The 24,920-nt window shown below is 65.3% G+C and overlaps 1 protein-coding gene across 1 annotated transcript; it reads right to left on the bottom strand.

Moving 5' to 3' along the window:
• TPO (thyroid peroxidase) lies at positions 1 to 23,620 on the bottom strand (the record flags this gene model as incomplete). Its single annotated transcript, XM_084235990.1, has 17 exons — positions 1 to 26; positions 6,337 to 6,467; positions 7,183 to 7,282; positions 7,438 to 7,569; positions 7,706 to 7,876; positions 7,963 to 8,171; positions 8,931 to 9,168; positions 10,441 to 10,611; positions 11,274 to 11,532; positions 12,280 to 12,828; positions 16,149 to 16,355; positions 16,886 to 17,015; positions 18,266 to 18,398; positions 20,135 to 20,304; positions 20,605 to 20,689; positions 21,917 to 22,011; positions 23,565 to 23,620. The coding sequence occupies 17 exons, from the start codon at positions 23,618 to 23,620 to the stop codon at positions 1 to 3; spliced, it is 2,862 nt and encodes a 953-aa protein (XP_084092116.1).
• Positions 23,621 to 24,920: the final 1,300 nt, after the last annotated feature.

The following is a 24,920-nucleotide window of genomic DNA, read 5'->3' as shown; positions in this document are numbered from 1 at the left end:
TCACAGGCAGGCAGGAGGCTGCCGCCCTGTGGAGAAGAGAGTGGGTGAAAAGAGGCACCTGCATAGGCACAGGTGGGCAGAAGGACAGCTGCCCCGAGCCAGGGCAGAGACTGCACTGATAGAGTCTCCTGTTTGGGAGGGGTCACTCCTTGTGAGCCTCAGTTGGTTGCTGAGTTTGGAAAACTCTGCGGAATCTGAAGGGACCAGAGATTCCAAGATGGGCTCCATCTCCATGTCTTTCCCTTGGATGCGCCCCCGATACCCGCTCGGGTGTTATGCTTTGTGATCCAGGCGTCCGCGCTAAGGATACTAGTTTCCGCAACTGTCGTCTGCGCCTAAGGACCTCGGTGTCCGTAGCTGTATCGATGGCTGTGCTAATCCCTTCTACCCCTGCCTTCTTGTGTGAGCTGGGTTTCTGGTCTTGTGGCGCCTGCTTTTCGTTTTTTTTTTTCTATTCTTGTCCTCCATCAGGGTCACGTCCCCAGAAGATCACGTGAGTGACCAGCGAACTCCCCAAGTGTGCCACGAACGTGTTGGACATTGGGGATGTGCTTCCCACCCCCCTCTCTCACATACCCCGGCACCCCCGCCCACTGCTGACACCAGGCGCTCCGCTGACTGGCAGCCAAGGCTCACGCTTGGGTGGGTGGGGCTCCCTCTGAGGCCACACGTTAGCTGGCTGGCAGTCTGCCTGGCTCTGCAGCTGCTCCCCGCGTCCCTCCCATGCAGGACCCCCACCAGGGCTGGCCCCAGCTGAAACAGGACCAGCTGAAAATGGCTCCCTAGGCCATGCATCATGGCCCGGCCAGGAACAGGCCCGGCAGGCCCCTGGCTCGGTGTCCTGCTGTGGTCACTCACACAGCTGGCCGCCTTCCGGGGAGGTCAGGCTCAGAACACCCCCCCCCCCCGTCCTTAATTATCCCCGACAAACAATGCCCGGCCGGATGCTGCTGCACAAACAGGAAAGAAGGCTCTGTGCTGGCTTCATCTTGTTCCACACGCCCCTGGGCAAAGGCCATTGGGTCCTGATGACCCAGGACATCTTGATTGTGGGGTTCCGGGTGTTTACAAGACACTGAGCACCTGCCGGAAGGAACTTTTCAGCTCCTGGCACTCGGCCGGCCACCTTCCTGTGGACTGAACGCCCTAGTCTCCCACACACCTTCCTGGCCTGTGCCCACTCCCCCCCCGGGTGCCCACGTCTCCCATGCGTCCACCCTCCCTCCCTGGGTGCACAGCGCCCAGCCGGGGCATCTCTGTGCTGTGGGCAACCCTTCTCTTCCTGCCACGGCAGCTGCAGGCCCCCTGCCCACTGCCTGTCCCGCGCTCCTCACAGCTGGCCACTGGCCAGGGATGCGTATGCGGGCAAGCATCTCTTCTCTGATGGAGTGCGTGGCCCTCTCACTGGGTAAAATCGCCTCCCTCGCAAGGGCTGCTGGCCATAAGCAAGGTGACCGCGGGGAGAAGTGGACATCTAGGCCAAGCAGCCCAGCGCACCCCACCGCGCTCCAGGCCTGGCCCAGCCCAGCCTGACCCCAGGCCCTGCCTCCCCACCTGGCCCTGCCCCGCCGGGCCCTGCCCTGTGCCTCCGTTCAGAGAGCAGCTTCTGGCCGCCGTCCAGACTCCCTGCCCCACCCGCTTGCCGTCCTCCGGGAGGCCTCATGACCTCCTGACCAGGCCACACCATGGAAGCATAGCTTAGTTACGGGATTATCTCTATCCTTGTTTAAACCTACAAACAGAAAACTGAGCCTTGCATTGGGAGTCAGTGTTTACACCTGTGGCCCGTGAGCCCTGTGGTGCCCCGTGTCCCCTGACCCGTCTGTCTTGTCCTCCTGGCAGCGTGTCTGTCACGCACGTTGTGAGGACGTCAAATGCGTGGCCTCTGCACAGCAGGACTCCAGCATGCCCCCTCTGCCATCCGCGCCTGCTGGCTAGGCGAGGCCACAGGTCAGCAGGGGTCATTCTCAGCTCCTGTCATTCAGAGGAGACGTGTCTGCTGGAGGCCCCAGGTCCCAGCCCACACCTCAGCCTGTGCTAGCCACTGCCAGCAGAGAACCCACCCAGAGCGCGGGTTGGAGTGGGGAGGGTCCTTGCTGCGCAGGCAGCGCCAGTCCTGGGCCGGCATCCTGACTGGGCGGCACTGTGAGGATGGCCTGGGTCACCGAGACCTAGAGACCAGCTGTTTCAGCCCCAGACGTGGAATCGGCACAGAGGGTGGGGGGGGGTGCAGGGGGCGGCTGGCTCCAGACTGCCCCAAGCAAGTGGGTCTCTCCCCCATGCTGGTGGGCACCTCTGACCACGGCCTCTGCCAGGACCCACCGTGGCTGCCCCAGCTGGAGGCGCCAGATGCAGGAGACGGCACAGGGGTGGCCTGTGCCTGCCGACGCCTGGCGGAACGGGTGGGCCGAGGTCCCTGAGGGGCTTCCTCTGACGTCCACGCCAGCCCTTCTGGGCCAGTGGCCCCCACTTTCCCTTTTCTTCTGGAGAAGCCGGCGTGGGCGGGTGTCCCCTGCGGCCCTGTTTCCCCTGCCCCGCGGCCCCAGCCCGGCAGAAGGCACGTGTTTCTGGCGGAGGCTCCGGCACATCTGGAAGCTCCCCACAGGGGACCACGGCCGAGGGAGGCTGCACATCGCTGTCGGCCAAGGCCAAAGAAAAGTATTTTTCCAGCTTGGGTTGGAGGGAAGCGGTTCAAGCCGCCCACGCAAAACTTTCACATGACGGCCCGAGAAGACTCTTCCCAGCACGGGTCCCTGCCGCCCGAGCCTGCTGCTGCAGGGGGAGGGGAGAAGCTTGTCCTCCACTGCCAGGCTTCTGCCACACGAAGACTGGGACAGGGCCCCGGAACCGCCAGAATGTGGCTCCCTGGGCCCGGGCAAGGAGCATCAGAGCCCGGGAGGCTGTGGTGGTTGTTAAATCACCATCTCCACCTCCAACACCATCACCACCTCCATCACCACCTCCACCATTGTAACTAAAATCTCTTGCTGACTTTTGAGTAGCTTCAGGCCCATGGAGGGGCAGCTGACCCCAAAGAGGACTCAGACTCAGCAAGAAGTGACCAGTGATCAGAAAGGTTCCACCTGGAGCCTCCTCCAACGCTGGCCTGGGGGAGTTTGCCCTCACCTTGGCCTTCCAAATGTGCCCAGTGCTCCACATCGTCCACTGCAGTGCTGGGGCAGGCTCTCTCCCAGCTGCACCGTGCAGCCCCTCCCGGCCCCAGATGCCCGCACGTGGCATGTTCTGGGAGCAGGAGCTGAGAGGCCTGCTCTGTGCCGGCCCTTCTCACAGTTGAGAGCAGAACTGACGAGCCCAACCGTCTTTGCTCACACTGCCTCTGTCAAAACCCCGTCTGTGGACCTCCTCATGGTGCAGCTCAGGGCAGCACCAGGGTGGGGCACAGGAAGGGACCAGGGCATGAGGGGTCACCGTGTCCAGAGACTCCCAACACGGACCGTCGGGGCTGAGCTGGCTGCACCAGAGCCCGCGGGTGCAGGCCCCTCCCCCGAAACCGAGCGCTGAGGCTGCTGGAAAGGGCTTTGGACCTGGGGCAGAGTGTCCTGTTGGGCAGCGGGGTGACTGAGTGACTGGCGGCACCCCAGAATACTCCAGGGCAAGGGTCTCACCACATGCAGAGGGCAGGGCTGAGACCGGGCGGGAACGGGGAGCCCTCTTCTTTCTTGGGTGTGGACCCAAGAAGAGGACCAGGGAGGGCAGAGGAAGGAGACAGGAAGCAACCCCAGCTCCAGGAGGTGCCACAGGCAAGACACACACAGGCAGCCGATGCCCTGGCCTCCAGGGACACACCCGTGGTTGGCCCTGGGGTGGCCGCCAGGCAGTGTGGTCCTGGGAAGAGGGTTTGCCCTCTGGTGTGGGCAGGGGCAGCTGGTGCAGGGCAGGCTGCGGGCTCAGCCCGCACAGGAGGGAGCCAGAGGGTCCAGACTTGTCCACACACACCCGGGATCCACCTCAGCCCTTAACCCACAGGCGGGCGAGGCCAGGCTTGGGGAGCCCACTGGCATGACAGCCCCCCAGTCCATCCAAGCCAAATCTCTTCAGGAAGGAGCCTTGCACACAACGTGGGTCACCATCGGGGTGGGAGCCAGCGGGCCCCCGAGATGCACTGCTGTCCTGCTCCTGCTGCAGGTTGGGGGTTGGGAGGGGGAGGAGAAATAAGCCGCCCGGTCAGCTCCTGATGGCCGAGATCCTGTCCCGAGCTGGACCTGCCCAGCCCGCTCCTCCCCCCCCCCCCCCCCCCGGGGAAGATCCAAGGGAAACCGGAATTGGGAGAAAATCCAAGGGAGCCGTTCTGTGGGGTGGTCTGCAGGCCTGCCTGTTCCCTGCAGCACTAGCGCCCCCTGGGGGCAGATCCTTGAGGTGCTGGCAGGCACCAGGGCCAGCCCAGCCACCGTCCAACTGCTGTCCAGCGCGGCCAAAGCTGGCTGCCCTGGAGGCCTGTCCTTTGCTGTCTCCCTCCACGGTCGCTTAAAGGCACGTCAGGCTGAGGGGCTGTCCTGGGAGGTCCCTGCGGGCTGGGCTGTGCCCAGGGAGCAGGAATGCGCATCCATGGACCCCGCCTGCCCAGGCGCCCCTGGCCACAGGTCGATGGCCAGTGCTCCAAGCGTCCTGCCGGCACACACGCTCAGCCAGTGTGCACGCCCGCACCAGCCTGCTCTCCCGCCTCCACCGCCCTGAGGCCCTGACCTCTCGCGGTAGGTGGGGTGCTGACCCGGCCCCGGTGGCGCTGGCACCAGGCTCCGGGAGCCGACCGCGTCTTCTGGCTCAGCCGGTGGCGGCCATCAGAGACAAGAAGGGACACAGCTGGGCCTTTATTTGTTAAAGTCTCAGGCTGAGGACTTGCTGGAGCGCATGCACAGGGTCCTGGTGGGTGGGACACCGGGATCCGTGGGCTCCCGCCCCCCGTGTCTGGGCAGCCTTCGGGGGACAGGATGGCAGCGGCCTGAGGCGGCTGGGAATGCCAGCGGGGACGCCGGAGCAGAGTGGGGCTGGAGACCCTCAGGCTGGTCCTGCAGGACAGAAAGCGCTGATGGGATCCTGGCCAGGCTTCCCTGCCCTGCTCCCCAACACCCACCTCCACCCAGGGCCCCAGGACGGCCCGGCAGCTCTGAGCAGTGGGACATCAAACATCAAGGCCCAGGGCAGAGAAGGGCCCAGTGTCACACACCGGGGCTAGGCGTGCCGAGTCTAGATGGAGGGCTCCTGCCCTGTGGGGTAAATGAGTGTCAGGCTTTCCCGCCCTCCTGCCAGCAGGATCGATGGTGGATCCCTGCGGTCCTGCACGCAAGCCTGACAGCGAGACCTGGGGGGGGGTGTGGGCATGTGTAGGTGGGCGCACCTGGGCTGAGACTGGTTTTATAAGGGCGGCATCACAGGGGCGCCAGCAGAGCAGGAGAGAGAGAACGAGGCCACGAGAGATGCCGGAGAGCAAATGTAGGGTAAGTGAAAAAGTATCAGGCTTTCCTGCCCTCCCGCCATCAGCACTGATGGGAGATCCCTGCCGTCCTGCACGCGGGCCTGAGGGCGGCCCCTGGAGCGGGGTGTGGGCACGCGTAGGTGGGCGCACCTGGGCTGAGACGGGGCTTACAAGGGCGGCGTCACGGAACCAAGAACCAGGAACAAGCGAAAGGGCAGAGAACGGAGCCAGAAGAGACAACAGCAGAAGGAAAGAGAAGCAGGGGAGAGAACGAGACATGAGAGATGCCGGAGAACCCAGAGACAGGAAGACTCCCTGGGGACTGGGAGCCTGCCAGCCCCGGCCCCCGGCCCCCTGCCTGCTGGGTACCTGGTAAAATGGCAAGAAAAGCCTGAAAAGCCACCGAAGGCTCCAGGACCCTCCTTTCCCCATCTGCTGGGATCGCGGAGACCTGCTCTGCGCCTTCCTGCTGGCGCTACACCCCCTGCAGCCTCCCGTGCTTTTTAATCTCATCGTGAAGGCTGACATTTTCTTCATGCCTCCCGCTACTGCCCCTCGGTCTTCAGCTGCGCGCAGAGGGGCCGGGCCCGGGGGCTGCCCCGGCTCTGAGCCCCTCCCCAGGGGGCCTGGCTGCACCTTCCTGTCCACTCTTCTGTGCTTTCCGCCAGGTGGGCAGACCTGGGTCGTCAGCCCCATAAACACCATTCGTGGGGGAAGAAGCGCGAAGACGCCAGGACGTGACTGCCAAAGGCAAGGTGTTTCCCCTGCCCCTGCCGCCCCAGCCCCCCCACAACCCCTGCCCTCCAGGCCCTGCTGTGCTCCACCCCCCAGCCCCTCCCAATCCCCCCCACCCTCCCCTCCCCTCAGGTTCAGCTGCACGCCGGCGAGGAGGAGGGACACACCTGCCTGCCGGGGGCTCTGGACGGGACCCCCGGTGAGCGGCTCGGCCCTCTTGGTGTCGTCTGCACCCCCCAGGGTCAGCGCCTGTCCCCCGGTCTCCACGGCCAGCAGTGCGCCTGCTCCATCAGAGCGCCTGTGGGTTCAAGGAGCCGCGTGAGGAGGCCCTCTGGACGGGGCCCTGCCCAGCGCCTGCCGCAGCTGCCAGCTGGGCCCCAGGCCGGCGCCCTGCTCCTCCTCGCGGGCATGGAGGCCGCCGCAGGCCGTCGGGAGGCTGGCAGGTCTGCGTGCAGAGCGCACGCTCGTGGCCCGAGACCAGCCCCACACGGGTCGGGACTGGGATGGGTGAGCTGCCCTCACAGAGCAAGCCGCAGGCTGGCGCTGGACCCCGTAGGGAGCTGCGGGCTGGGCGCCCTGCCCAGCACTCCAGTGGGGACACTGCACAGACAGAGCCGTTGTGGGGTGTGGGGCGGGCCCTGCGGGGCAGCCACCCTGGCAGAGTCAGGCCTCCCTCCATCCTCCCAGCCCACGAGGGTCGCCCGCCCAGTCTGCCCTGAGGGAGGGCAAGGAGTGGGTGATGCCCTCCTCTCTGAGATGCCCTCTGAGCAGCCTCCCTGGTGCCAAGCGCAGGACCCAGGGCTGCTCCGCGCCCGCTGACCCCTGCCCAGCACCTCCTGCCCTCCACTCAGCAGGCAACACAGGGAGCTCCCTGATGGGGCAGCTCTGGAGACCTTGGCTTTGGGTGCGAATAACCTCTTCAGAGAAAGGAAGCGCATGCGACCAGCCTTGGGTGCGGGCAGGGCAGCCCGAAGTCCAGGCAGCGGGGTGGGGGCAGAGGGCAGGGCGCTCACCGCCTGCAGAGGGTTATCCAGGTGGCAGCCGCCAGGCCGCAGACCAGCAGGGTGCCCAGCACCAGGGAGACCAGGGCCGCCTTGGGGAGCCGCCTGGAGTCTGGAGCAGAGAGCAGCAGTCAGCGGGCTGCGGCCCTGGCCCCTCCCAGCCCGAGCTGCATGTGCACGCAGACTGGGCAGTTGGGGCGTGAGAGGGGGCGGCAGAGGCCTGCGCCCTTGCCCATGGCCCTCACCCCAGCGTCCGGCCCGGCTCACCCACACAGGTCCTCCCGTCCTCGCCCGGTGCGCTGGGGTCCGAGCACATGCAGCGGAAGCCGCCCTGGATGTTCGGGCAGCGCGCCGACGGGGGGCGGGGCACGCGGGCTGCATCTCTGCACTGGTCCCCATCTGCAGAGAGCGGATGGTCGGCGGGGGGGTGGGGTGGAGGGGTGGGCCAGTGGGGGGATGTGAGGACATGGGGGGTTGAGGACGTGGGGGGGGTGAGGACGTGGGGGCAGCCATTTAAGCAAATGCAGTGACTGACCTTTGCACACGGGGCACTGGGGCGCCCATCCGTGGGGGGTGCAGGCCACCTGCTCGGGGCTCTGCAGCTCAAAGCCGGGGCGGCAGGAGCACACCAGCGCCCGCTGGCCCTGCTCCCGGCAGAGCATGATGTCCCCATCCTCCACGCCCCCGGGGAGGCCACAGGCGTCCTCTGCAGGGGCGAAGGCCAGGTGCGGTCAGCGCCCTGCGCCCCTCCTCTCGGCACCCGGGGTGGGCCCGGGCGGGAAGCTGCGGTACCTGCAGGCAGGGCCTCCCTCCAGGCCTCTAGGTCCAGGCCTGGGATGCGCTCACAGGGCGTGAAGTCCTCGGGGAACCGCCCGACACGGAAGGCGTCCACGGGCACGTGGGGCAGCCCCGTGTTGTCGCAGATGAGCCTGGACAGGGAGTAGCGCTGCAGAGCCCGCCTCTGGGCCTCCGTGAACACGCCGTCCTTCTCCCACCAAAACCTGTGGGCAGCCCGGGTCAGGCCCGCTGCCCTCTGCAGGCCCAGGCGTCCCTCCAGGCCCGGTGCCCAGACCCCGCGGTGGGCGGTGTCACCAGGCCTGAGCAGGAGGGACTGGGCTCCCACTGCTGCTCCTGGCCGTAGGCGGGACAGCGCAGGGCCCCTGGTGTGTCCCACCCTGGGGTGGCCATGCGTGCTGTCCCTGGAGGGCGAGCGCCTCCCAGGAGATCGTAGCCCCCGCCCCGCCCTGTCTTGTTAGCCAGGGTGACTGCGGGGTGGGAGGGGCTGGTGTCTGGGGGGGCTGCCAGTGTCTGGAGGGCTGCCAGTGTCTGGGGGGCTGTCAGTGTCAGGGGGGCTGCCGGTGTCAGGGGGGACTGCTGGTGTCTGGGGGCTGCTGGTGTCTGGGGGAGTTGGTATCTGGGATCAGCCACTGAGGGGCAGCCCCAGGGCCGTCTGGTCCCCAGCCTAAGGCATCACATGTCACCGTCGGCTCAGGGTCCAGGAGCCTGGCTGCTGGGGAGCCCTCCGGCCCACACCCTGCAGCATGGCCAGGAGCCCCACCTGGTGCGGCTTGGCTGGGCCTCAGGCCCCGTGAGTGGGTGCGTCTGACTGCTCTGCCTGTTGTGCGAGTGACTGGAAGCCGCCACGTCGCAGCTGCAGAGACTGTGTGAGGAGAACCAACTGCTGGGCCACAGGGCCCCGGGGCTGGGTGTGGTGGGGCCGGGCAGCCGCGGGGCCCACAGTGGGGGTGCTGGCCACCTACCGGTCCCCGTCCCTCAGTGCCTTCATCTGCCTTCCAATGATGCAGGCAAACAGGGGCCCCGTCCGGGCTCCGGGGAGGGCACGCTCGGCCAGGCCACCCAGCCAGACGTCCACGTTGTCAGGGTCCCCGTACAGGGCGAGCATGCGGGCAGCCATGCGTCCGCTGCCCATGGCGGCCTGCAGGGCGGCCAGGCTCCGCAGTCTGGGCAGGCCGCAGAACTCCCTCCACGCGTTGTACCCTGCGGGACAGGCACCTTCGCGGTCTGATGGCCTGGTCCCGGCCACCGCCCCCGGGGACAGTCCAGCGAGGGCCTGTGCGGTCAGCCGCCCCCCGCCCCTGGAGCTCAGCCTGCTCCCTGCAGACTGGGGCCTCAACGTGAGCTTGCTCAGAGACACTGCGTCCAGCTGGGGCCCTGTCATGCCGCCATGCATGAGGCAAGCAGAGGGATACCCCCACACACGCATGCGTGCACATGGAGAAGGGCGTGAAAGCGTCCTACCCGCCTGGCCAGTGGCTTCTCCCCTCCCCACCGGCTGGGGCTCCTCACGCCTGGCCCCTGAGCCTTGTCGGCCTGTCCTCCCGAGCGGTACCAGCCTGGCTCCTGCACTGTCCCAGCTCCCTGCTGTGGGCCTCCCTGTGGCCCTCCTCTTGGTCGGGGGCTCCCCCCAACAGGTGCTCCTCCCCCCTCAGGCAGGGACATGGCCTCAGTGGGGGGGGGAGGCCTTGACAGTGGATGTTTCTAGGGGCTCTCCTGGCAAGCCTGTTGGGACAGTTAAACTGGAAGAGCCCTCCGCGTCTTTCCTCTTGCCTGCATCACTGGAGGCCAGCACCCCCACTGTGGGCCCCGCAGCTGCCCAGCCCCACCACACCCAGCCCCGGGGCCCTGTAGCCCAGTAGGGAGGGGCCGCCCCGGCGGGGGGCGCCCCGGGCCCCCATGTTGGCCAGGGGAGTTTCAACTTCACAGAGTTGTCCCCACTCAGTCACATCACAGACAAGACCCAGCATCTGAGAGCACAGCCGCCGGATTCACTGACCCCCCCGGGGCCCGTAGCATGGGGCGTGGGGCCCGGGGGTCTGGCGTTCTGGAGCGTGGTTTCTGGGGGTCTGGGGTGTGGGGTCTGGCCGCTACTTCTGGGAATATTCACTGAAAGGACGCCCTCGTGTTCAGGGGAGTCAAAACTCCAGGTATGAACTGAACCGAGAGCTGAGCTGAGGGGTGCTGTGTCCACTGCAGAGAGGACCAGCTGTGCTGCAGAGTGGGGGAGACCCCAGCCTGGAGTCTGGAGGGCCAGGGGGAAGGAGGGGCCTGGCGCCCTGGGCTGGGGAGAAGCTTGCTCACTGGCTCCTGCTGCGGGGGAGGGGAGGGACGGAATGTCAGGGGGATATGGGCAGGGGCCGGAGCTCAGGGAGGGAGAAAAGGGGCGGCTGCTCTGGCCCAGGCCGAGGCTGGGCACACGCTCTGGGGAGCAAAGGCCCCGGCACATTTCAGGAGGGGCTGAGGTCAGCCCACCTGGCAGGCCATGGTCCCGGCCCCTCTGGAGGTTGAGGGATGCCAGGTCCAAGGTGTCCGGGCCGGGCAGCACGAAGAGGTGCTCGGTCAGCTCCTCGCTCACCAGCTGGTCCTGCAGCTGCCGCTTGGTGGGCCTGGCGAGAAGGCCCCGCACCAGGGGGTCCAGTCCTCCTGGGGAATCAGGGGGCAGGCTGGAGCAGCCCCTCAGCTCCTGCCCATGGTTCCTGGCTCCCAGAGTGGCCAGTCGGACTCTGAGGGGCTGGCTCCAGGCCACCAGGCTTGGGGGCTGCTGGGGACACACAGGTGCGCCCCCGTCCCCTTTCCAGCAGCAGAAATGCCACAAAGAAAGGTTTGCCAAGCCCGAGGTTGAGAACAGGAAAAGTAAGACGGCTCGGCTCAGGAGGCAGTGGCCAGCCAGGGATGCCCCACCCCCAGGCCAGCCCCAGCCCCCGCCCCCCTGGAAGCAGACCAAGCTGCTTCTCAGCCCCGTTTCATGGATCAGCCCACCAATTACATGACACCTGGAGAGGCCACCTTCTGAGGCTCTAGCGTGTCCAGACAGAGGTGGGGGGCACAGAAGTGATGGGGGCACGAACCGTGTGTGTGTGTGTGTGAGGGGGGGGGTGCTGCCTCTGCTCTGGCAGGGGCCTGTGCCAAGCTGCAGAGACCTGCCCCATGCCCACCTGAGGAGCCGTTTCGCCTTGAAAGGTTTCGGGTGCATTTATTTCCCAGAGGTGTCCACCCCATGGGCGCCAAAGGCAGGGCGGGGGGAGAGAGAGAGGAGGGGCAGCTCCACCCAGAGCCAAGGCCGCCCACCACTGCTGCCCACACACCTTCCGCGATGAGCCTCCAAGGGCTGAAGAAGGCATCGCGCAGCGGCAGCCCCGGCAGGTCGGGGTGCTCCTGGAAGCGGGCGTCCAGCCTCCTGACCAATGGGTGGACCGTGGCATGGCCAAAGCGGAAGGCGGCAGTGGAGAACACGTTGGACACGGTGGGGTCCACGGTGGGGTCGTACCCCTGGTAGCGGCCCACGTGCTGCCCAAAAGCCTCAGGGCCCAGGATTTTGGGGATATATTCCCGCAGAGTGATAATCTGGAGGGTGGAGAAGACACCTGAGCCCTTGGGCCTGCCTCGGTGCAAGAGGGACCCGCCCTGGGGGCCCCCCACCAGCACAGAGGGGGACCCGCCCTGGGGACCCAGGGCTGCTGAGCTGGCTGGAGCCTGGCGCTGGGGTTGGCCACGGAGGTCGGGACAAGAGCCTGCGCGGGACAGCCACCCTCAGGGCTGCCGAGCCAATGTGGACACGGGGACTAAAGGGCGACGAGAGGGTGGAGGGCAGCGGCTGCCCGGGGCCAGCTAGTGTGCCCCAGCAGTGAGGGAGCAGCGCGTCTCCAGATGGAAGAGCTCGCCCAACCCCACCGGATGCAGCGCCACAGAAGCACCAGCCACCACCCGGTGCCCCAAGTCCTCGGGCGCGGCCAGACCCCTTCGGGTCTGCGGAACCCGCTCGCTCTAGAACATCATGCGGGAGGTCTGGGGCTCTCCTTGGCTCCAAAACATGGACTCACCAGCATGGCAGCCGACCCATCTGGGAGGCAGCCTGAGGACTGGCCGGCCTGTGGAGCCCACAGTGGCCTGGGCCTGCTGTTGGGCTGGGGAAGTGGGGGCTCTGGGGAAAGTCACCCCAGCCCGGGGGTGGGAGCAGTCGCTGGGACCCAGGAGCCAGGACCAGGGCTCAGCGGCCGCAGGTCAGCTCCGGCGGGGCCCAGGCCCGCGGGGCCGGGGCGTGAGTGGGGCGCCCGGGGCATCCGCACGCCCAGCCCCGCGCGGCCCGCGCACCTGGTGCAGGGCGCCCACGAGCTTGCGCGCCTCCTGGTAGGTGGTGTCCGCGCTCCAGTGCGCGTTGAGGGCCTTGAGCGCCGCGGCCAGGCGGTTGTGCTCGCGCAGCCAGAGCGTGTGCAGCGCGGCCAGCGACGGGACCTCGGCGGCGCGGCCGTCCCCCGCCAGGAAGCAGGGGCCGCGGGCCCCGCGGGGGGCGCCGGGCGGGGGCGCGCAGGCGGCGGGCGCGCCGGGCGGCGCGAAGGGCAGGTAGGCGCGGCCGGCGTCCTGGTGGTGCGCGTTGACCCGGAGCAGCCCCGCCGCGCTCGTCCAGTCCCGCAGCCGCTCCTCGGAGGCCGGCGAGCTGCCGTACACGGTGGACGCGTCCAGGAAGGAGGTCAGGCCGTTCATCTGCTGGCGCGGGCTCGCCCGGGACAGGTTGCCCAGCAAGGCGCCTTGGCTCCCGGTACCGCAGGCTGCGGCAGAGCGGTAGAAGGGCAGACACCCCGGACCCCCGCCGGGAGAGGCGTTGCTGGGGAGCTGCAGAAGGGAGATGGCCGTCAGAAGGTTCTGGACGCCCTGTTGAGAGACACTAGGAGCTCTAGGCTCCCCATCGCCTGAGCACCAGTGTCTGCTGCCCAGTCCTCTCTGGGCTAGCTGGGCCACCCTCCCCCATGGGTCACCTGCTGGCCAGAGGCAGACCCCTGCCCCTGTGGCTCCTGGACTTGCAAAGTCCCCCCTCCTGCCTCCCCTGGACCCCCCACTGTCTGGCAGCCTCTGACTTTGGAAGAGCTGACCCCCTCTCTCTGGAGACACAGGGCTCCCTCAAGAGCAGGAGGGGCGGGGGCTGGGGGGCCTGGGCTTCACCGTCCAGGTGAGGTCCTGGCTGTGGCTCAGTCAGCTCCCCAGGGCCTCCCGCATGACAGCCCCAAGCCCCAGTTGGGCTACACCTGCAGGTGCTGGAGAGGGACCAGGCAAGTGCAGGGGCACACGTGGCCCCACCCAGAGCCCTCCGTCAGGGCTGCAGAGACCCAGAGAGGGGCCTCACGGGAGCCCCAAACTGATGCATCCTGAGAGTGAGCAGCTGCCTGCTCCAGGCGTCTCTGTGGGCCTGGAGAATAGAGGAGCCCCCCAGCAAGAGGGGCCGCTGGGGAGGCTCCAGTGGGGCAGGAGGAGACACGGGCGGGCGGGCGGGTCCCCAATCACAGCCCACACCTGGCCCTGCACACCGGCCGGCCAGTGGCCTGCAGCTGCAGGGGGGAGGGCGCTGCAGCTGGACAGGTCCAGTGAACAGGCCGGGGCCGTGTGTCCCTGGGGCCTGGACGCTGGCCCTCAGCCAGTCGGGAGGGGCGCGCCAAGGGGGCGGCCACAGGTACTGAATGGACCAGGCAGAACCATGCTGGCCCCGGCCGCTTTTCGGAAATCAGGGGAAGATTATCTTGCATTCAGCAGTCTAAGCAGCAAAGGCTTTCCTCTGAAAATCCAGTCTCTAAATCACTTTCATGAGACAGAGAAAAGGAGCAAAGTAGGGAGCTTCCGGATTCAGTGAAAGGACAATGAAATAAGCCAAAAGAAAACAAATTTTAAAAATGCAAGACAAAAATCACTAAAGAGGAAAGATGTGATGGAAGGGAACCCACCGACCTACATTTCACAAGCCTGGACAAAGGAGATTGACTCGAAACAAATGTGAGGGTGGCGGGGCTGGTGGGACAGGAGTGCAGCCACTGCCCACACTCTGGAGACCTGCTTGAGAAGGGCGCCCGGCCTCTGGCAGGCAGAGGAGGCTGTGCCAGGGGTGGTGGCCAAGAGGGCCGCGGGGCAGGGGCGGTGCTGGCATGCCCGCCAGGCAGTGGGTTCTTCTGGACGTCGCCTGAGAGCTCAGAGACCTGAGGGTGGGGGCACAGCCCGCAGGGAAGGGGTGGCAGCGAGGTCGCAGGGACCCTGCAGGCTGGAGGTCCCCTCCCCACGTGGTCACGCGCTGTGTCGGCGCCTGACACGGAGGACGCCACGCACTCTCGGCCATCCCTAGGCGCCAGCGTTGGAACAGGGGGCCGCAAACACCCCGCGGGACGTGATAAGCCCCGCTCCACGAAATGGGGGTCACACCCACCATTATCACTTAACACTCCCTACAGAATTGAAAAAACTTTGGTTAGACGAAGGGCCAGAAACTAAAACAAGAACTGGTAAAATTATTAGAAGAGAAAGTCAAATTTTAGAGTCATATAATCATCTCTTGTACCTGATAAGTTAGATGCCTACAAATAGCTACAAATCCTGGAAAATTAATAAAATTTCTGGCAAAGAATCTTCACAATCCTGGAAAAGTGCATAAGCCCCCCCCCCCGGTTTTTTCTTTCTTCTCTATGAAGTAGCCAAAATGGCAATAGAGAAAAACTCCTTTTACAACAGCAACAAATTTAACGAGACTACCTGTATAAATTTAGCAAAAAAGATTATATGAGCTACAGAAGAAATTATAAAACATCACTAAAAAAACAGGAAAATCTGGAAAAAAAAAAAAAGGTCAGTTCTCTTCAAATGAATGCATGTGTATCCATTAAATGCGATTCCAGTTAGAAACAACTAGTACTTTTCCTTTTTGAAACGCTTACATTCAGCTTAGGGTTTACCTGAATAAATTCCATCACTTTACTCCTTCGTAAGTTATGTCGGAGAAGCACAGTGATGCAGGTGACCCCAACGGGCAGCGGAGCAGCCTGCCGACCTGGGCCTTGGCTCTAGAGTTTTCATCCCAGGACAGAGAAATAGGTGGGTGATGGAAGTGGGGGGCCCAGAACTGGGCCCCACTGATTTGTGATAAGTGTTATTAAAATCAGAAAAGAAGGCTGAAACGGCTGGCCAGCCACGGAATGAGAAGAGCCACCGTTTTACGTCAAACTGGATGAAGGGAGGCGCTGGCCACTGTGCAGGAGGGCCCGGCCGAGCAGTCATGTGAAAAAGAAACATAAAAACAAAAATAAATACATATCAAAGATAAAAAATGGGTAGGCTCACAAGGTGCCTAATTTACTTTAAAATCAGAAAAAAACCTTTGGAGGCAAGGGAAAGGCTGCTGCGCGCTGTTAGGGGACCCCCTGGGGGGCAGCGGCGCTGACCAGCTTTTCGTGTTCTTTGTCTTCTAAAGAGAAGGAGTCACGTCCCCTGCCGGGTGAGGGCCGCGCCCATGGAGCCTCGAGTGCGCAGTCTTGGGGCTCTGGGGACGCCCCCCACCCCCTCCGCCCCCCAGCCTGCGCGCGGAGTGGTCGGCCTCAGAGTGCTTCTGCCTCACTTTGCGCGGACCGGACGGGGCCGCGGAGCCGGCGACCTGGGGGTTCCGAGCGCGAGCCGGGCTGGGCGGCGGCTCCACCGCGCTGGACTGGCGTGGGGAGGCGCGAGGCCCCCAGGCCCCCCCAGCGCGGCCCCAGCCCCCCCCACCCCGGCGCGGCCCCAGCCCGCGGGACGCCGCGCACGTGCGAGCCAGGGCTGCCGGCAGGGCCCTGGTGTGGCCGCTGGGTCGGTGGCCGGCGTCCGGCGGGCCCACCTGGATGGGGAAGCAGGGGCTCCCGTGGGCGCAGGTGCGCCGGCAGCCGGCCGCCCACCTGGATGGGGAAGCAGGGGCTCCCGTGGGCGCAGGTGCGCCGCAGCCGGCCGCCCACCTGGATGGGGAAGCAGGGGCTCCCGTGGGCGCAGGTGCGCCGCAGCCGGCCGCCCACCTGGATGGGGAAGCAGGGGCTCCCGTGGGCGCAGGTGCGCCGCAGCCGGCCGCCCACCTGGATGGGGAAGCAGGGGCTCCCGTGGGCGCAGGTGCGCCGCAGCCGGCCGCCCACCTGGATGGGGAAGCAGGGGCTCCCGTGGGCGCAGGTGCGCCGCAGCCGGCCGCCCACCTGGATGGGGAAGCAGGGGCTCCTGTGGGCGCAGGTGCGCCGGCAGTCGGGCCCGCCCCCGAAGGCCGCGGCGCTGGCGCTCTGCGGCGTGAAGGCGACGTCGTGGCTGATGTACTGGCCCCACGCGGTCAGCAGGTCGGCGTACTGGCCGTCCTCGGTCACCGCCTCGTTGGGGACCTGGACGAGCTCCCGGCTCACGCGGCGGACCTGCGGGGAGAGCAGCGCGGCTTGCGGCGGGCGCGGGCGGGCGGGCGGGCGCCCCGGAGGCAGCGGGGGCCACCGCCGCGACCGGGGCGCAGTGACCGGGTGCCTTGGGCCCTCAACTCAGCCTCCTCAGCTGTAAGGGACGCTGAAGGTGATTTTTCAGAGCTACAGTGAGAACTAAACGGAGACACTCAGAAAACATCAGTTTAGTACCAGGTAGGCCATGGCGGAGGGGGCAGGGCCGGGGCTCGGGGGCGGGGCCGGGGCTCGGGGGCGGGGCCGGCGCTCAGGGGCGGGACCGGGGTTCGGGGGCGGGGCCGGGCTCGGGGGCGGGGCCGGGCTCAGGGGCGGGGCCAAGGCCCAGGGGGTGGTACCCGGGTCCAGGGGCGCAGCCTCCGCCCAGGGGACAGAATCAGCCCCCCAGGGTGGGACTGAGGCCTCTGAGCGGGCCCGATCCCGGGGCCAGGGCCCGCCGGGGCCGGCTGCGTCGGCACAGGGCCCCACTCCAGTGGGCTGCGCTGCGAGGTGCTGACCGGGGGCAGCGGGAAGCCGTTGTGCAGGAAGCCGGGGTTCCAGCCTCGGGGCTCGCCGACGGCGTCCTCGTAGGCGGGAGGAAGCCACCTGGCCAGGGCGGTGTTGGCGGCTCCCCACCTGGGGTGGGCTCTGGGCGGGAGGAGCGCCGCGTGAGGCGGGAGGAGGGCGGGGCGCACGCGGGGCTCCCTCGGCCTCGCTTAGGGTGGGGTCTCCCGCGGGGCGCGCAGCCTGCGGTGCCCAGAGGCCTCCTGTGGCCTGTGGCCCTCCAGCCTCGTGGGCCTGCCTTCCGCTGCCCCCGGCTCCGGACACCACCAAGCCCGCGGCAGCTGCACCAGCTGCGCAGGCAGGGCGCGGGGTCTCCACTCCTTCAAGGGCCCAGGGTGGCCGCTGACCCTGGAGGGTGGGGGCCCGCGCTGCGCCCAGCCCCCCTGGCCTGCCTGCTCTGCGGCTGCCTGTCTGTGGGCGGCCGGCTCTTGGGAAATGGCCAACCTGCTGACCCCCAGGCGAGCTGTGGTCAGGGGACAGCCCTGATTTCCCGTGACCCTGTCGCCCCCGCTCCAGGCCCCTCCCTGCCCTCCCCCCACCCACAGGCCTGACCTGAAGCCACCAGGTTTCTGGCCCAGGCAGGAGAGCCCCAGTGGGTCAGTGGGGAGTTTAGAGATCAAAATGCTTCTCTGCTCTTCTACACATTGGCACGTTTTGGGGTCACATAGGACAAGCTTGAGGTCACATAGGAAGATTGTGCCTCCCCAAGAAAGGGGCTCAGTGCGGAATCTCAGGGACCAGAGCTGCCATTTGGGGCCATGGCAGGCCGCCCTGCACACCATGAGGCTGACCCACCTTCTCCCTGTCCTTGCAGATGACCCGCACCTGGGTCCCGTTGAGGGTGTGTCTGTCCCGTGTGGCCCCACCCCTCCCCGCCCACCCCTCTGGGCTGAGAGGATGGAGGGCTGGCGGTCAGGCTCAGCCCAGAGCCGTGGCTGCGACACCAGTCAGCCTCAGTGGGGTGCTTCCATGAAGTGCATCCCTGCTTGGGAGAGAGGCAGGTGCTGGCCTAGTCCTGACCTGTCGCTAAAACCTGGGGCCAGAGTGAGAGGCCAGGGGTTGTGGGGCTGGGCTGCAGACCCAGGGGAGAGGCCCCTCAGACAGAGAAGCAGGCGCTTGGGAGGCTCAGGGGCGTCCACGCGGGAGCTTGCCTGGGGCAAAGCGGAAGGAGATGGAATGCCCATGTGCAGGGAGACCCTGTGCTCCTGACTGGACACCGGCCCAGGGTATCAGGCAGGTGACGGAGTTAGACCACCAGGGGTGGGATCCCCCCATCTCCCCGCCAGAAGGGTGTAGGGGTGGGGAGCCCAGGGTTGGGTGGGGCTGGTCCTCACCTGTTGTTGCAGGCCCCTGTGATCAGCCGGTACTTGTCTGCCAGGCAGGTGTCTGGGCATTTTGGGGGGCGCATGTACGGCAGGCACCCTGACAGGTTTGCGATCATGGTCAGCATATCTTCTGACCAAGTGTCTGGAAAAAGCCCAAACCACACACTGTTACTTTGCTTCTCGCAGTGTGAGCTGGCGGCAAGAAGCTCTGCCTTCTGGAAGCTTCTGGAAGCCCAGCTCCCATGTCCAGAGCTCCAGGGTGTGTAGCTAGCTTCAGTTTTGCTTTGTGATCTTGCGCCCAAGGGTTGCGGGGAGGGCTGGGGGCCCCGGGCCACGGCTTGGGCCGTCGGTCACACGTGCAGCGGCCAGGCCAGGCCAGGCCAGGCTGCCAGAGCCAGCGGCCAGTGGTCTGGCTGGGACACGTCCTCCTGAAGAGGCCCTTTCTCCTGACTGCCGGCTCCTCCCTGCCGGGAAGAGGGGCTCACTCCCTGCTCAGCAGCCACAGCAGGATGCTCTTGTCTCTCAGCAGGGCGACATTTCTGCCCTGAGATGGCCCTTACATCTCAAAGCTGCGAGCGAGTAGCCGGACACTGCTGGGCGGGTGGGTGGGCAATGTTTTGCTCAGGCCCGCAGGGCCACACCCAGCTACCTGTGCGGGCAGCCCCGAGGGACAGCAGTGGCCCCGGCCTTTCTGCACACAGCAGGCTCCCAAAGGGCCACTGATCTGTGCTGGGGGCGGGGTGGGTCACCGGCCACACTGCCTTCCTGATGCCTGAACATGCCCTCGGGCTGTGCTGCCGCCAAGAACAGGAAACATCTCAGGGGACGGCTCTTAATTTGGCCTCTTGGCCTGGCCCCAAGCGCTACCGCCCCCAGGGCCCAGGCCATGGCGCTGAGCCTGGCCCCAGCAGACCCGGGACCCATCCTCAGACACGTTTTGGTGGTGTGGCCACAGGCTTTGAAAGAAAACTCACTTCTGACACGTCTCCGTTTGTGTGAAGCGGTGGTGTGCATTCAGGCCCGCACACCCACCACTCTGGCCCAGCCCAGTCTGTCTTTCTCAGGCTGTGTAACTGGAATCAAGGTAGTGCACAGAGCGGAGGGCTCGGAGGCCGGGGTCTTGAGGCGCCACACTAGGCAGCTCGCCTGAGAGGGCATCCCTGGGCCCACCGCAGCGCAGACCCCTGGCGCCTGCCGGCCTCGCCCTGGCTCTCCGCTGCAGCCCGCCCTGGGCCCACACCCCTCACGCCCAACTTGAGCGAGGCCCCGAGGGTGGTGGCGACACCTCGGTGAGCGGTGGGGGCTGTGCGTGGCCCCTTCTGCGTTTGTGGGTGATGCCCGGAGGTCAGCCAGGCGCTGGGGCTGCGTCTCTGTCACTGTACCCAAAGGCTGCGCCGGGACGAGCTGGTTTTGAAGCGCAGAGGAACAGCTATTTCCCAGAGTAACAAAACTCTGTGACTATTTATTTTTGGGAGAAGGTGAGGTCTCCTCCTGGCTGGAGCGGGCGAGAGGCCGGTGTGGGCAGGGGAGGGGGCAGGGCCTGTGGCCTCCCTCAGGGCCTAGCGGGGGCAACAGGGACACGCAGGCCAGGCCAGACAAGCCTGCACTCTGACTGCGGAGCTGGGCCTGGAGGTGGTGGGTGGGGAGCACGGGCCGGGCTGCGTGGAGGGTGCTGGCCTGGAGGGGTGTGAGCCTGAGCCCCTCAGACACACGGCGTTGTAGAGCCCCACAGCCCCCGTGAAAACAGCACAGCAGACATATTTGAAAACTTTAAAGAAAACAGGCAGAGTAGAAGGCTGCCCCCGTCCTCCGGGCCAGCGGGACGAGTAGGTGACAGAGACACCCCGCAGGGCCGTGGGGCGGGGGGAGGGAGCTCACCTGTGGGGGCCCCGGGCTGCCCCAGCCCCGGGGGGATGCGCCCCCTCAGGGCCTGCAGCGCCGCCTGCATGATCTCTGCCGCGCGGGAGGCAGCCCGGCTTGCGGGCTCAGGGCTCTTGGCGAAGGCCAGGAGCTGGGACGGAGATGTGACTGCCCTTCTCTGGAGGTTCCTGTGGCGGGAAGAGGATTGAGGTGTGTCTTCTGGCTGCTGCGGCAAGTGCTTACAGACCCGGGGCGGCCAGTGGTGCCTGGTGGGGCAGGGTGGGTATAGGCCCGAGCTGACCCTGGGGCTGACCAGGAGATGTGCAGATTCTGTCCACGCAGAGCGCAGGAACTGCCAGGTGTGACCTTTGACGACCTTCTTGCTTAGCCTGCTGGAGGCCCATGTGGCCCCAGCAGAGATGGCCTGAGGCGCGTCTCAGAGATGAGACCGGAGCCTCCCCACCCACCCCAGAGTCCACTGCCCCCACCTCTGCATGGTCCTGTGGATGGCACTGTCCACAAGCAGCCTGCTCTCCTCCACGATGCGGGCCACCTGCGATTCGTCTGTGCTCCCTGCAGAACGAAGTGGACACAGTCAGGCTGCCGCGGCGTCCAGCCACTCTGTGCTGTCGGCGCAGCCCACGTGGAGAGGCTCATGGGCTGTGCAGGTGGCTGTGGGGCCTGGGCCAGCCGCCGCCTCCACCCCCTCGGCTGCTCCCCCAGCCTCTGAGGAGGCCAGGACCCCCTATGGCGTGCCCCCCCCCCCCAGCCTGGCTCCTCTGTCCTTATCTGCAAACGCCCCTAGGTGGCTGTGGGGGGATTTGGGGGGCAGCCACAAGCCAGTGCAGAGGACAGGGACCATGGTGCTTTCAAACCGGCCCCTCCTTCAGGTCTGCAAACTGACTTCCAGAGTGTCAGCCACCCAGCCTCTAGCCCAGAGGTCCTGCCGCCACCCGAGCCCTGGGGGTGCCCTCTGGGAGGTCACCTCCTGTGGTCACAGGGGAGGGGAGAGTGGCCCTGCAGGCTGCTGACCTTCTTGGGTGGAGTGACTGGCTCCTGCCTATGCAGACAGGTGCCGCATCTGTGAGTGACCAGGCCCGGCCCAACCGGCTTTAAATCGTGTCACTTGTGCCACCTGCACACTCTCCCGGTGTCTCCACTTGCCAGAGGGGGAGGGAAGTAGCGTCCTGCACCAGGGCTCCAGGGCAGTGCAGCTCGTGGGCCAGTGAGAGCGAGTGTGTTTGGTCAGGGCTAGGAGTTTGTGGGGATGTTGGGCCCCTCTGGCGTGTCCTCAGGACGACGGGGCTCCCCACGGTCACTGTGGGGGTCCTGTCTGCTCACACTCCCGCCTGCTCCCACCCCAGTGTGACCCTGGGAGGCCGTGACCCCGGGAGGTGTCCACTTCGGCTTCAGTAAAGCCCGGGATGTCGGAGTGCTATCTTACCAGCACAGGAGCAGTGCACCATCACCCCAACATGCGTATGTGACTTTCTCACCTGAATCTGTGACCCCAACTCCAGAAAACACATCACAGAAGTTACCATGAAATGTTTTGTAGTAAAAGACGAAGCAAACATTCTCCCTAAAATTTGCCTTCATAAATATGAGCAAGTGAAATCAGGATGTTGTACTGTGTGAGCAGAGAAAGTTCAGTTCTTTCCAGAGAGAGTTGTATTTTCACCCTCTGAACTCAAGAATTATCCTTTTCTTGTACATGGTAACAGAACACACCCGTGGGGCTTGCCCCTGCTGTGGTGGCCACAGGCTCGCTGTGCGTGGACAAGACACGAGGCCACTTACCCCAGAGGAGGCCCCGACCTGTCCAGGAGGACGAGAAGCAGCTGAGGACTCCGGCGACAGCCAGCACGATCGCCAGGGCCACCGGCACTCGCATCCTGGGGGACAGAGGGCAGTGTCAGGCGGCCCCATATGGGGACGTGCCCCCAGCTGCCTCCAGGCCAAGGAGTGCACCACCCCAGACCCCTGCACCTCCCACGGCCCCTAGGCCAGCTACTGGATAGCAGGCCCTCCCGCTGGCGTCATGGCCCCACAGCTGGCCCGGCACTGCCACCTCCATTCATCAACACAGGGTTGGAAATAAACCCAGTCCTATAACAGGCCCACGGAGAGGATGGTGGGAATGCGACTTGCGCCTGTGGGAAGTGAAGCTCCCCCTGCGTGTGGCGGTTTGTCAACCAGTTATTTTCTCTGCTCACAAAACAGCCCTGAGTTAGAGCTGACACAGCAGACTCTGCCCGTGCCGCCCCCTCTCATCTCAGCCCTGCCTGTTCCGGGCTACTCAGCTGTGAGGGGGACAGAGGCTCAGCAGTGGCCACCCGGCAGGGCCCTGGGACCATGTCATGTCTGTCCTTGCTGGGAGGGCACCACCAGGCCAGTGTGCTGGCCACGCTGCCCCAGCACCCTGGACAGCCATCAGCCCGGCTCCCCTTGGGAAACGCAGTCAGAAGTGTGTGACCCACCTTCTCTCCTCAGCCTCCAGAAGCTGGCGGGACGGAGCACCTCTGCGGCCACCTCCTCCAATGTGAGCCTCAGCCTTGCCCTGGCCCAGCCACCCAGCCCAGCCATGCTCCAGCGCCCACTCCAGGGCGGACGTCCTGTCCCGCCCATGCTCCAGTGCCCACTAGAGGGCAGACGTCCTGTCCCGGCCACGCTCCGTTGCCCACTCCAGGGCAGTAGATGTGGCTCTGTCCTGGGGGAGCCAGCTCAATGGACACCGGGTGGGGGTGTGTGGGGGAGGGTTCTCATTCAGTCCAAGTCACACCTTGAGCCCAGGGGAGAAAGGAAAAGTGTGGTTTTCCCGTGGAAACAAGTGAAATCAACACAAACACTTGCATTTTCTCTTACCTTCCCAATACCGTCTATCTATGTGAGGAAGAGGTGAAATGCAGCAGGGAAGCAGGGAAGACCTCAGCTAAAAACTATGACAAGGAAAATTTAAGAGAATTCAGATTTTCTGCATGGAAAATGATCTTAATTGCTGAAGGTGAAGCTGGAAATGAGGTCAGAACTTTCCCCAGAGAAAATCAGAATCGCATAGGCAGAGCATCCTGGGGAGGCATCCAGGGCTGCTCGTTGCCTAGACCAGGGCCTGTGCCTCAGCAGAGGGCAGGTGGAAGGGGGCCCTGCAGGGCTGCGGGCAGGGCGGGCGCTGTCCCTGGTGCTGAAGCCTGTTCTGCCACTCGTTCAACAGGAAGACATCCTTCCTGCGTCCACTGACTTATCAGTGCCTGCCCAGCATCCACTACAGAGGACAGAGGCATCAAAGCTCCTGCAGTCATGGGGTTCACACATAAGTGATAGAGAGTCCACCTTCTGAAGTCCAGGTCCCAGACCTCAGAAAGTGCCTTTATTTGGGAGTGGGGTGTTAGCAGATGAAATTAGTTGAGGCCACACGGCAGTAGGGTGACCCTGACCCAACAGGCCTTACTGATAGGCGACGGTGGACACATCAGACTCACAGGAGGAACAGGCTGTGGGAGGCATCTCTGAAGGGGAGGGAGGCCAAAGGCCGTCTGCAGCCGTGGGGAGCTGGGGAGCTGGGGCCAAGCCTGGGGTGTCTCCCCAACCATGAAGGAGCCCACCCCTGCACCTTGGGCTGCTGAAGACTGGGGGTGGGGGGTGGGGAGTGGCCTTCAAGAGCATTGCTTCCTAACGGCGGCCCCAGAGGGGTTTCCTGATTCGGGCAGGAGATGGGGGTGAGGTAGGCAGTGGGTGAGAGGAGTCCCATCTTGAGGGCTCCCCTCTTGCTCACCTGCTCTGGGCCTCACGTTATCACCCCTCTCACATTACACCTCAAACTCAAATTTCTGACCCTTCACTTCTGTGAGATTTAAAAATGAAAATGCCAAATACAAAGAAACTTTAAAAATTCGGGTCAATGTGTTTTAGATTTTCAACAGGGAACATGGTAACCAATTAGAAAGTTGGGCCTGGCACCAGGGCAGATCCAATCCTAATGTCCGTCAGAATTCCAAATTGATGTGCTCATTGATGCCAGAGCAGATTTAAACTAGATGAACAGCAGTGCTGTTCTCTCTCCCTGGGCCTCCACCATAAGCCTTTTTATCAGTGGTGGCAGTTGCGCCTCAGAGCCCTTTTAGGCAACTGTGGACTTCCTGGTTCACGGCGTGGACCAATCAGCTGTGAGCCATGAGCTGATTGGTGCTAAATGGCCCAATCAGACTTTTGTTACCAGGACCCGCCTCTCACAAGTCAGTGGTGGCAGTTTTATGTGAGGCGCACTTCCTGGATTGTGGAATGGACCAATCAGGAGCTATGGGCTGATGGGTAAACGGTCCAATCAGCCACAGCATTGAAAAATGGTCCAATCGGACGTGGGGGCGGGCACCCTGAGGGAGGATATAAGCCAGGGCGGAAGGTGCCAAAGGCAGAGAGGACACCGGCCCTTGAAAAGCAGCGGACGGGTCCTTCTTCTGAAGAGAGAGGGAGCGCCGCGCCGGACAGCTGCCGCCGGAGGAGGGGAGGTGGCCAAGGACTCTGCGGGGCGGGGCCTCGTCCTGCCTCAGAAGTCACCTCAGGGGAGCCAGAGGCCCGGCCTGGCGCCCTGGAGCGGCCGGCGCGCGGCCTCTCCCTGCAGCCGTGACACGGGCGTCCCCGACCCGCCTTGGGGCCCGCGGCAGCCGTCAGGGACGCTCCCCGCGGAGGCGGTTTGGCGAGGCCCCGCGAGCGCCCGCCCCCGCCCGGGAGGGGGACCCGGCGGCCGCCCCGGGCCGGGCCCTGCAGTCGGCGGGCGGCGGCTGTCCCCAGCCTGGCCTCTGTCGCC

This window comes from Talpa europaea (assembly GCF_964194135.1).
Source record: "Talpa europaea genome assembly, chromosome: 6".
Classification (NCBI taxonomy): domain Eukaryota; kingdom Metazoa; phylum Chordata; class Mammalia; order Eulipotyphla; family Talpidae; genus Talpa; species Talpa europaea.
This window is presented reverse-complemented; position numbering and strand designations above follow the sequence as displayed.